This window comes from Rasamsonia emersonii (assembly GCF_000968595.1).
Source record: "Rasamsonia emersonii CBS 393.64 chromosome Unknown ctg1118621760529, whole genome shotgun sequence".
Lineage (NCBI taxonomy): Eukaryota > Fungi > Ascomycota > Eurotiomycetes > Eurotiales > Trichocomaceae > Rasamsonia > Rasamsonia emersonii.
Window position 1 is genome coordinate 19,557 of NW_013562932.1, and position 11,704 is coordinate 31,260.

At 50.0% G+C, this 11,704-nt stretch overlaps 2 protein-coding genes across 2 annotated transcripts; one reads left to right on the top strand and one right to left on the bottom strand.

Annotated features, from left to right (window-relative positions):
• Positions 1-590: 590 nt before the first annotated feature.
• On the bottom strand, positions 591-5,181 carry T310_7332 (Hypercellular protein HypA; the record flags this gene model as incomplete). The annotated part of the gene is made up of 4 exons (XM_013469874.1): positions 591-3,395; positions 3,449-3,892; positions 3,965-4,965; positions 5,016-5,181. The coding sequence occupies 4 exons, from the start codon at positions 5,179-5,181 to the stop codon at positions 591-593; spliced, it is 4,416 nt and encodes a 1,471-aa protein (XP_013325328.1).
• Positions 5,182-5,856: 675 nt separating this feature from the next.
• Positions 5,857-11,392, top strand: T310_7333 (HATPase c domain protein; the record flags this gene model as incomplete). The annotated part of the gene is made up of 4 exons (XM_013469875.1): positions 5,857-5,984; positions 6,049-11,067; positions 11,233-11,271; positions 11,359-11,392. 4 exons carry the CDS (start codon positions 5,857-5,859, stop codon positions 11,390-11,392), a joined length of 5,220 nt encoding a protein of 1,739 aa, XP_013325329.1.
• Between the last annotated feature and the right edge of the window lie 312 nt (positions 11,393-11,704).

The following is an 11,704-nucleotide window of genomic DNA, read 5'->3' on the forward strand; positions in this document are numbered from 1 at the left end:
GTCTTGCATGGAGAGGCAAGCACACTTTCACATGGAACAAAAAGAGCCAAGGCAAGAGCAAGTTGAACATCATTTATATTATAAGGAACTTCCGTGTCGCATATTAAACAAATTAGATTTTTCCTCGGAGAATCCGCTTTTCTGTGATCAATATATTTATTGTACAGGGTGGGTTTTAATATCCAAGTGATCGACCTCCAGACTCTCTCCGACTCCCTGATGATAAGAAAGAAAGAAAGAAATATATATATTTTAATCAAATGTTTTCAAACCAAATAGGTAGTCATTTCCACATTAAAAAAATGAGAGAAAAAAAAGGGACAAAAAAGGGGGGAGTCTATGTATGTACTTGAACCATCTACAATACACTCCACTCATCACTGTCACAAGTGATTATTACTTCATGGACTGATTGTCTGTCTCTCGCTTCGGATAGACAGAGAGCAAAAAACAAAACCACAGGGGGAATCTTTAACTCTCAGAACGTTCGTTCATAAAGGCACGCACTCGTCATCAGGATCAATTCAAGAGAGCATCGAGAATAGAAGTAATTGGGGTCATGTATGTAATCGGTGTCAAAGGCAATTCTTTCAATCGCGAGCAAATATTATACAGTATTCTCGCGCGTGCCATACGCGTCTCGTCTTCATGACGTCCACTCCAAACGTATCGGCTGGAGGGGTATTCCCGTCATGCACGACTTGCGCACTTACTTTGTGGCCATGTTTTGATTGTGACCCCTCGGGTGTCGTGTTTTCCTTGCCGTGAGAAGGCGGCTTGATGATCCTGACTTCCTCCACGCTCGCTCCGATTTCGTATTCTCCTCTACAGAGGACCGTCACGCCGAGTGTTACCTCCGTTGTCTGACCCCCTTCCAAAACAGGAAGGACCCGCTGTAACATGCCGGTCCAGGCAAGACGTCTCGAGAGATCAAGGGCAATTGTGCTGGGCTGGTTACAAAGTCCGGGCTGCAATCGAAGCAGCGGGTGTATGGGCCTCGAGGATCGGTTGTGGATCTTCACACTCAGAGTTAGGAAGTCATTTGTCTTGACAACGTATTTCGACCGTCTAGTCTGAGTCACGGCGCCATCCTTGCCATGAAGAGGAGACAACGAGAAGGTCACTTCGACGTCTTCGAGGCGCATCGCATCCACCATTCGCGGGTTCAGTCGGATACTCCGGAAGTCAACTCTGCCTTCTCTTCCCGTCGCTTCTTCCTTCCACACCCCAAATACACGTTTGAGAAGCTCTTCCCGATACCAGAATGCCTCTCTAGATGCCGCTTCAGCCTCGAAGGACAGTTTGGTGGCGCTCACTACGAATTGCCTCCTAAACCCGGTGTTTAAGAATGGTATAGCGGCGTGAGGGTTGTCCAGGAAGATCCTCGGCAGCACAAGGATAAATCGGGATATCTGGCCCGGCTGAAGATCTCCAGTGACAGTGGAAGAACCATCGCTAGCTTCATCCGAGCTGTCTGTGTCCGCGCGAGGGTGTTCACTGACATGCAGTGTCACAGAAAGAGGATTTGGCCATGCGTTACGAAGGTCAAGTATCATGAGGCAATGATCCGAACCGTATGGCTCAACACCAAGACGCGGAAGCATAGATGTGAACTGAGCGATGCCACTCTCCAGTGAGGACAGCGACGTTGATTTCTCGTCATCACTGGAAGAGTGCGACTTCTGATGATTCTGGTTAAACCATGCAAAATCACCTGTGAGAGGAACGATATCACAGCGAGTCACCTCCACACTGGCGTTCACAGTAACCATGATAGGAAGTGAAAGTTGCCTGGTATAAAATGTTTCCGGAATATCATCGCGAGGAGTCCCGAGGTGACAATAATCTATCTGGACAACCGCATCCTGCAAGCCCGGTTTGCCGAATACCTCCACGGTGAACGTAGCCTTCTGACCCGGGGCAATCATGACATCCTCAGGGTTTGTTCCTTGGCGCCGCCACCGTAATGACGGTTTTGTGGACAGTTGAAGTTCCAGCTCATAGATCTCTGGAGGCAACAGATCTTTGTTGCTCAAGGCGGACTGCAGTTGACGTGTGGTAGAATCCTGAAAGGTGAAGAGTACAAAATCAACAGGACAGGAGGAGGTGTTTTGCAAGGTGACATCGAAAGATCTCGTTTCTCCTTCCAGAACCATTACCGCAGATTGAGAGAGCGAAGTTGACTGCACGATGACGGTGGGCTGCGGATTGATGACCTTTAGTGAGCACGTAGCTGTTTCAGGCCCCAGTTTGGCCACCACTTTTCCATCTTTCGAAGTCGTCGAACTCCAAGACAAGGGCCGTTCTGTAAGGGGTTTTTTGGCTGCCAGCCCAGTGCGCTTGAGTTTCTTCTCGGGCTCGGGCTTCCAAAGCTTTGCGAAGATGGGAAACTTCCTTCGTCGACAATGGCGGACCTTGACGATGCAGCCAGTAATAGTAAGGGTCCCTTCGGTGTGGGCTACCCCAGGAACAAGCACTTCTTGCAAGGAAAACGGAGGAACCCAGACACCGAACACCTCCGCCTCCAAGACACCGCCTTCGCTGTCAAGGCGTAGACTTTCGATTTCGAGGTCGAACTCGTAGGGGTTTTGGAGAATGACTTTGAACGTCGCAGATTCTTTGGCTATCAGCAGTGACTCGGACGCTTTGCCGTTCAACTTGGAGAATGGACTGTATAAGAACGGCTCCTGTTTCGATTTATCGACAGGTACCGTGCTCAAGTCCTTCTTTGATCGACGGAAGGGTCTCTTGGACTCAGGGAACTCCATCAACTCCACGCCACGGACAAGAAAGTCGTCCCAGTATTCCGCCTCGAGACCTACAGCTCCTAGCTTATGGGCCGCACCAACTGTGCGTTTGATGTTGTTGAGGAGGCGAATTTGTTCGTCTGGCGGTAAAAGCGGAGGAATTCGAGACGTTTCGGGAAGCATCAGATCGCCACGTATCGTCTGAAGAAGCTCAACCGTGTATTGAAGGACACCTTCGAAATCTGGAAGTGCCTCGCAGAGGTTGATGGAGGCTTTCAGGATATCGATTTTCAAGTTTAAGTCCCCATAACCATTTAGCGTAACGTGACGGAATGAGCGCTCAACAATTGCTGCAACCGAGTCATAGTCAGAGTCGCTTATAGCCGACACAGGTCTGTTTCTTTTGTGCTCGTGATATGCTGACGGCTGCACACCATATGTCTCTCCGATCATGCTGAGGAGAGCGCGAATACTTGCTTCCATGTTGCCATGACCTATGTCGAGAGCATTTATATCAAATGAGGTATCGCTGAGGGATGACAGGCCGGCGGCGGGATGGATTCCAACTTCAGCGGCGCCAATTTTACGAGCCTCCACCAGACTGGGTATCATGATCGAGAGCAATTCTTTTAGGACAAATGCTTTTTCCTTGGGAGGTCCAAGGCAGAAAGGACAGAAGCAATGCCGACTAAAATAGGTACCGCATCCGTGGCTGGCATATCAGAGCTCGGCGAAGGTGGTAAAGCACGGAAGAGAAAATTTGCAATCTCACTCTTTCGCAGGAGAGGCGCTCCACGCGGACGCTCTGGTTGGTGCAAAGGTATCAAAGGCTCATTCATAACGATATGCTCCAGTGCGTTGTCATCTAGATTCCCATCCCGTATACGGATAGCAGTTAACAATCGCGACAAGCGTATCACCGTTTCGGAAAATACCAACGGTGGCAGAGGCTCGTCCGTTATGGCAGCTGCGCGGTTATATAAATTTATGATATTGTTGCAAAGATCGGGTAGGAGATTCGCCAGATTTTGCAATGAGACGACTCTATTTCCCGGAGTCGTTTGAGCTGAACTGGTGGTATCGCCGCTAGTGTATGAGGATTTTGAACCTGATTTATCGGCAACCGGATAACAAACTTGAGGTATCTAATCAACGCCAGTCAGTTTCCAACGTGGTGAAGACGACAACGGAAACACAGAAGAGCATAATATCAATACCTGGAAATCCATTCCAGCCCAGCCAAGCATCAGCAGACACAGCAAAATCGATTCAAGAGCCTTTCCGTGCCACACATAGTCACTGCCGGCTCTGGCCATTGACGCCGCTTCCACCAGTTCCTTCAAAGCATCGGGCCATCTGCCCGATTGAAGGTATAAAGTGCCAATTACGACACCTAGGCGTCCTTTGATCCTATTCTTGGTTCGGTCGGCCGCGCTCATTCCCTGGACAGACATCCGATCACGACTAGTCTCTTTCGAAGACGGTTGTTTCCCGGTGGAATTGGAACGGTTGGCGAGTTGGATGGAGCGAGTGATTTCATCAAATGTGGTAGGTGACTCGTGTCCACCCGGGGCAGGAGAAGATCGACCAGAACTTCCTGCAGACTCGGAACCCCCGTTGGGAGCGGACGGAAGTTGAGCCGGCATGGTCATCCTATGCATGAGCTTGTCAAACAGACGTGGTCGAAGCTCCGGACCTCGACGAGGACCCCATGATGAGGCTCTTGGAGACTCGATTGCCGGAATGCTCTGCATGAGCTTTGCAAATTGGTCCAGTTCACCCAGAAGCAAAGATGTTATATCACACAGAACCGTCTTCATCGTTGTCGGTCTCGACGCCTGAGGACTTGGAACCCAAATTACATCCTCCGGACCACTGAGCAACTTATCCAGACCATCATATTCAAACACGAGCAGTTGGCAAACCAAAGCTTTTGGGTTCTGTTCCTTCACCGACGATAGCTCCTGCAGGAGGTCTTTCAACCCTTCCGGGCTCGGAGGCGTGTTCACACCAGCATCTTTCTTTGGACTGGACTGGTTTTTACCCGGGCGCTCCTTCGTATTATCTTGAAGTTCGGCGCCATCAGCAATTGCTAGGACCACTAAGGGCTCTCGAAAGATCTCGAACGGAAACAACTCAAGATGGGATATTGGTGGAACGGAGAAGGACAGGTCATATAGAATCATTCCATTCGGAAAGGCCAATGGAGTAAACATGTCTGACGAGTCAGCTTCCCTCATCACCTGCCTCTTGGACATTTGGACATACTTCGGTTTGGCCGCGGATCGGGACTGACGTCCCCCAAGCGGACGACATTTTCGGCTTGGATCCGTGCAGCAAAACTGAGGAACCGAGAGCGCTTGATTCTCCCAACAGGGAGCAGAAGCACATTGAGGCGCGCAGGTGCGACAGGGGACAGGGGATCAACTCCCATGGTGGCATCTAGTCCGCTCTGCGGAGGCAGTCCGTGATGCGCACAAGACTGCTTCCACAACGGGTTGCAGGCTTCTAGAAGTCATGTGGAGGAGCCATAGACCCAGGAGAAAATCATGCACAATAATCCAAAACCTCCATAAATTAGATTAAGATGACAGGTGGAGCCAGCAAACGGCCTCCAGAACTATGTACACCGACCAGCGCGCTATGATTGCGCTCCGATCAACAGACGCCGAGCTGCGCGGGTGGTCGCTGCCGGGCGCCGGAAGCTGCCTCAGGCGCAAGGCAGCCACATCCAGGTACCAAGGTACCAAGGCACCACTGATAGGCGATAGGACGAGTCTTGTAATCTCCGACAAGCGCGCGTATCATCGATAATCATCAAGAGCACGCTCTCCGGGTGATGGCGTTGCTCTTTCGCCATCTCCAGAATCAAGACTGGGCGGCAACGTCGTTGGCCGGGCTCCTTTGAAAACCCTTCTTTTGCTCTTTCGAACTTCTGGTCGTATTTATATGTCGTTTTATTGTTGAGCCTTGGCCATCTACTGCCACCGCCCGCTCCATGTTCTGCCTTGGTGGCAGCCTCGTCATTTTCAGCTGAACGTAATAACTCCTTTGTTCCTGTGTGGGAGCCCGGATATCAGTTGTTACCGTTTAAGAAACTGCTTGCAAGATGGCGCAATCTATCGACTTCAATGCGCTGAAGGCGCGGACCATGGGCTCTGGCAATGATGAGGAGGCCGTCACCGTTGATACTCGCGGTCTGATTGCGAAGGTGCTTTCGCGCTATTCGGGGAAATGGTATCTTATGGCATCCATGTTTCTGTGCCTCCTAGACGGTGATTCTAACACGGCATGTTTACAGGACGGTCCTACGAGAGATGATCCAAAACGCCGCGGACGCTTCCGCTACGCGGGTGACTATCAAGTTCGAGACGTTGCCCTCTACCACCGTGCCCATCCCTAATCCTGCTGACCCGACAGCGATGATCAAGCATGTTATCGCTCATCATACCCTCAAGCGACTGCTGATATCAAACAACGGACACCCATTCAATGAAAAGGACTGGGCCAGACTCAAGCGGATTGCGGATGGTAATCCGGATGAGACCAAGATCGGGGCCTTTGGAGTTGGATTTTACAGCGTTTTTGATGACTGCGAAGAGCCGTTTGTCTCTTCGGGTGGCGAGGCTATGGCCTTCTATTGGAAGGGGAATGCTCTCTTCACGCGGCGTCTCAAACTGGAACAGGTGGATTCTAGCCCGGACACCACCTTCGTTCTTGACTACCGCAATAACTCTTCTCCAGTACCTGCTCTGATGGAGCTTTGCCAGTTTCTCGCTACCAGTCTCACATTTGTCGGTCTCGAGAGTATAGATCTCTGGCTAGATAACTGGAACCTACTAAGGCTTACAAAGAAAACTGCTCCCAGTGAGGCCATCGCCATCCCCAGGGACATCGACACCAAAACTCCAGAGGGTCTCATGAAGATTTTGGGCGTGACAAGAGAAGTTGCTCAAGTGGACGCCGTTTGGATGAAGGCGGTTGAATGGATCCCACAGGCTACCTCATCATTCCGCCTGGAAGGTCTTCGAGACACTACCAGTTCTCTCCGTTCTTTCTTCTCTAGATTCACAGCATCTTCATCCAGTCACTCGTTGGATAAGCAGGCAAAGCTCGAGAAAATAGAAAAACCGGTGGAGGAAGAGGATTTGACTAACATGTCTACTGCTTCTGTCTTCCTGCATATCAACACCGCGTCCATTCAGGCATCTATAAGCTCCTCCTTAAGCAGTGAACTTGAGCGGGCCACGCGGAAACCGCCACCCAAGCGGACGACAATCGCTATCCTCACGCCGTCCTACGCTGCCAATGTTACTTCGAAACAGTCAGAAATCCTGGCCTCTGTCCTTCCCTCAAAGTCGGGGAGAGTCTTCATAGGATTTCCAACCCATCAAACGACTGGTCTCAATGCGCACATATCAGCGCCGTCAGTCATCCCAACTGTTGAGCGAGAGAACATTGATCTCAATACGCGATATATTAGCAAATGGAATCTGGAGATGCTTAGAGCGGCGGGTATTGTATGCCGAATCGCCTGGTCTGCCGATATGCACTCTATTAAATCCAGAATTATTCCGGGAGGTCCGCAACGCAGCTCAAAAGTTCGTAAAGAAGACATCGTCAGCCTGATTCCAGAAGCTGTCCACACAGCAAATCAGTTTGTGTTTCGCGAGTCTACACCGTCTTCACTGCTGGGGCAGACAATAGAAGATTCATTTTGGATGTGCAACAAGAATGCATCAATCGAAGTCTTGTCGACTTGTGGAGTTTTGCCAAGTCACCAAGTTCGCATTGCCCCAAAGGACCTAAGTTTCATGGATGGCATACCTGTCCTTCCTGACGATCTGATCAATAAATCTAAAGACTTCGTTAAGAAGTTGACGGACTTTGGTCTTGTGACGGAGATCACAGTGTCGGACATCAAACGGGAGCTCGAACGCAGTGCTCTAACCTCAACACAACTAGGAGAATTTCTTTCCTGGCTTGGAAAACGATCAGCGGCCGGCGAGCTGGATCCGCCCACCGTACGAACTCTGCTTAACGTTGCAGTCGCAAATGATGAGGCCACTGACGGCAATTCCGGTCGTTTGCTTGTCATGGCAGAGATCGATAGCTACCTGAATCCCAACCGAATACCAGCGGATCTGCCCTTGCCACCTTCTGTCATGCCATTCAAGTATACAAAGGCTTTGGAAAAGCGCGAGTTGGATGCTCTCGGCTGGGTGGAATTGCAGATAGTGCCCTGGATCCGGTGGCTCGTTGAGAATGCCGGTAATCGAAATGTCCTTCCGGTCGAGAAAGACTTGACTCGGACGCCTTCGTTCTCCGCACAGGTCCTGCCTGTTTTGTCAAAGCAGTGGGAATCTTTGAGCCAGTCTTCGAAGCAAACAGTGGTCAATCTCTTACAACCACGGACTGTCATCCCAGTGAAAGATGGAATGAAGAGACCTGGAGAAGCATATTTCCCAACTGTTCGTCTTTTCGACGATCTGCCTGTAGTGTCTGGTCTTTCCGGTGTCAAAGACAAGTTTCTTATGGCTCTTGGCGTCCGCAAGACCGTTGAGCTCGGTGTCATTTTTGAGCGGCTCCTGGACGATACGGAACCTATTGACAAGGATGGCAACCCGAAGAGAAAGTGGAGTCACGTTGACCTCATCAAATATCTTACCTCTGTTCGAGAGGATATTCCTGCCAGTGATATAGAGAGGCTCAAGAATACGAAAATATGTACCGCAGAGAAAACGGAGGGGCGTGAAACTCAAACCCAGATGCGGTATAAGATCTCAGAGCTCTACGAACCCAAGGATTCCCTTAGGAAGCTTGGTCTTCCCGTTATCGAATGGCCTGGAAAATACTTACCTCACAGCAAAGAAGGACAATTTCTCACCACCTTGGGACTGAGGAGATACCCGACAGCTCTTGAACTCATCCAAATCATGGCTAGGGCTGCAGCAGAGGATGACCTCGCACTCCAAGGCAAGGCCATGTCCTACTTTATTACTGAATATCACACAAACGGTTATGCTGCATTTGATAGTAGTCAAGTTACCACTCCTTATCTACCGGTGGATGGATCAAACCAATTGAGTACCCCGAACAATTGCTTCACTCATGACGGTGCGGCGCTGTTTGGTTTCAACATCCTGAGAAGGGATCTTCATCCTCATGCCACGAAGTTTGGCGTTAGAGAGCATCCTCCAATCACCGAATGCGTGAATATCTTAGTGAAGAAGCCTCCGGTGACGACGAGGGAAGCAAGGAATTTATTTTCTTACATGGCTGGGAGAACAGCAGAGCTAAGCATGACAGATAAAACTCGCCTTAGTCAGGCACCGATCGTCCCTATTCAGACTGGTTCGATCTCCGAGAAGGCACCGCTTGTCCGTCATGTGGAACCAAGGCTCTGCTACCTTGGAGACAGCGATGATTATGGCGATATATTCGATTTCGTCGATTTTGGCCAACCAGCAAATGTCTTCCTTATGGCAGTTGGATCAAAGCAGGAGCCGACTAAGGTCGAAGTTGCTCGCATTCTGGTGAAGGAGCCCGCCAGAATATCTTCCAAATTCCAAAATCCGGACAAATACCTGAATCTTCTGAGAAGCCTTGCTGAGAACATGGCCGTCCTACGGAAGCACCGAGACTTGTTCAATGATATGAAAAAGTCACCGTTTCTTCTCGCCAGTAGAGAGCTTCCTTCGCAGTCTCGCAAGAGCGCTCAGACTTCGCAAGGGGACATTGACGAGAACGATGATACATTTGAGGATGATGAACAAGGAATCAAAGAGTGGCAGTTGACTGCAGCGAGTAATGCCGTCGTCGTTGATGATTATCAAAGTTTCACACTCTTCAAGGAGCATGTCCTTGCTGCGCCGCAGGAGGAAGTCCTGGAGAAATTCTATGTAGCGCTCGGGACGCCATTATTGAGCAGTATTGTTGTGGAACAGGCTCACTGGGGTGCTAAGGCGTCGGATCAGCGGCCAGCGGCTAAGCTCCAGAAACTTATCAACGAGCGGACCCGACTTTTCCTTCATGATCAGACCCCGGATTCTATAAGGCACGATACGAAATGGCTGGAGAAGCATCTTGGCATACAAGTTGTGCATTCGATTTCTCTTCGGCGATCTCTCAAGAACAGTCGAGTGTCACACAACCAAAAGCGCAATGCCATCATCACACAGCAGGGCGGCGATTGGACGTTGTGGATCAGTCCGGGGAAGTTCGATTTATACGAGATTAGCCAAGCTCTTGTTCATCTGCTTCTTATAAGACCTAAGCTGCACTCGACGCTTACATTGGAGATGTTATTGAAAACTGATTTATACGAGCTCAGAGCAAGAGGTTATAACGTTGAACGGATCCTTCGACAGAGGGCTGCTGAGGCCCGGATGGCTGAGGACCAACGTCAGAAGCAGTTAGAGGAAGAGCGCAAGCGTCTTCAAGAAAGAGAAGCAGAGTGGCGGAAGGCCCAGGAACAAGAAATAGAGCATCGAAAGTCTCAGAATTCCATGCCTGGACTGTTCCCAGACTCGCCCTCAAATACAAAGTCTCATGAAGAGGAGCATGCTGAGAATTTGGATGTTGTTGATCATGATTTCCAACCCCGGAATTTGTTCTCCAATCTGACCAGACGTCTTGGGCTAGATGACAACAGGAAGTCAAACCCATTTCAGTCGCTGTTCCAGAGTCGATCGTCTCAGCATGAGGCCATCGAGACTGAGAGGGTTGCTACTCCTCCGCCACCTTATTCGACGGAAGATCCTCAGAAGCGGAAACCCAACGAACCCAGGGCCGTTACCTCTCCACATCAACTACAACACAACCTGCTGTCCGCCATTCAAGCTTGTCGGCCCCATGGGGCTTCTGGGGTCTACAGTCGTCCTGTGACGAACCAAGTCATCGAGACCAAATCCTACTGCGATGAGCAACCCAGCCATGATCTTGAGTTTGCCGCAACGCTCCCTTCGGGCATTAACGTCTTGATGGCAAGGTCTGTCAGTGACCGGTCTGCCTTTCTCGCTGAGAATTCAATGGGCATCAATGCCTTTGCAACATTGTTGGGAGAGTGTGCGAGCGTGTTTGTGGTGCGAGTCGACAGCATCAGCATTTTCTATGATCCTGGTGGCAAGACGATTGCCTTCAATCGCGCAGGGAGTCTCTTCTGCAACTACCTTTATTTCAAGCAGTTACACGAGACGAGACTATCCCAGGATCCGGTGAACGGCAGAGCAGAGGCCCTTGTGTACTGGTGGGTGATCCTATGCCATGAGTTGGCACATAATCTTGTGGAGGATCATAGTTCGGATCATAGCTATTACACGTGAGTTCTTTCTTTGACAATTTCTTTTTTGACTGCAGGTGGTGCTAATGCTTTAATAGCGAGGGTTTCGTAGTCCAATACTTTCAGAAAGTGGCCCAGAGGCTCAGCATGAGCCCATCCGCGTGATGTTGTGATGATTCTGCTGCGATCTGCTGCGATATATAGTTGTACTGCACTATACCCATACACTGGACGGCGTCTAGGGTTTGAATGGGCATGATATTCTCTATCTGGTGGACTTTGTTGTGCTATTGGATATGTTATAGAATGATAATACTTTTGTATCCGCAGACATATGAAGTCATGTACTGCCCAATATGACTAGATGATACCATGGTCTTTACCGATCTTGCAACGTATGCTGTCCATGCTACCTATCTATTTAGGGGGGTGAGGGGCGATCGAAAAGGTTTCATCACTAGCTTGAGAAGGTCAGAGACCAAAGCCACAGCCATTGTTGAAGGCTAACGGCTTCAGGAACCTTGGAAGTATTGCCGCAGCGAGAGTGGTACGAAGTACCGGCTCGTCCATCCCTTGGGAACAAAGATTTGCGCTAAACGGGCACACGTATGGGTTGCAGTGGATGATTCGAACAATGAAATGGAATTGTGGCCAAGCAGCCATCTGAGGATGACGA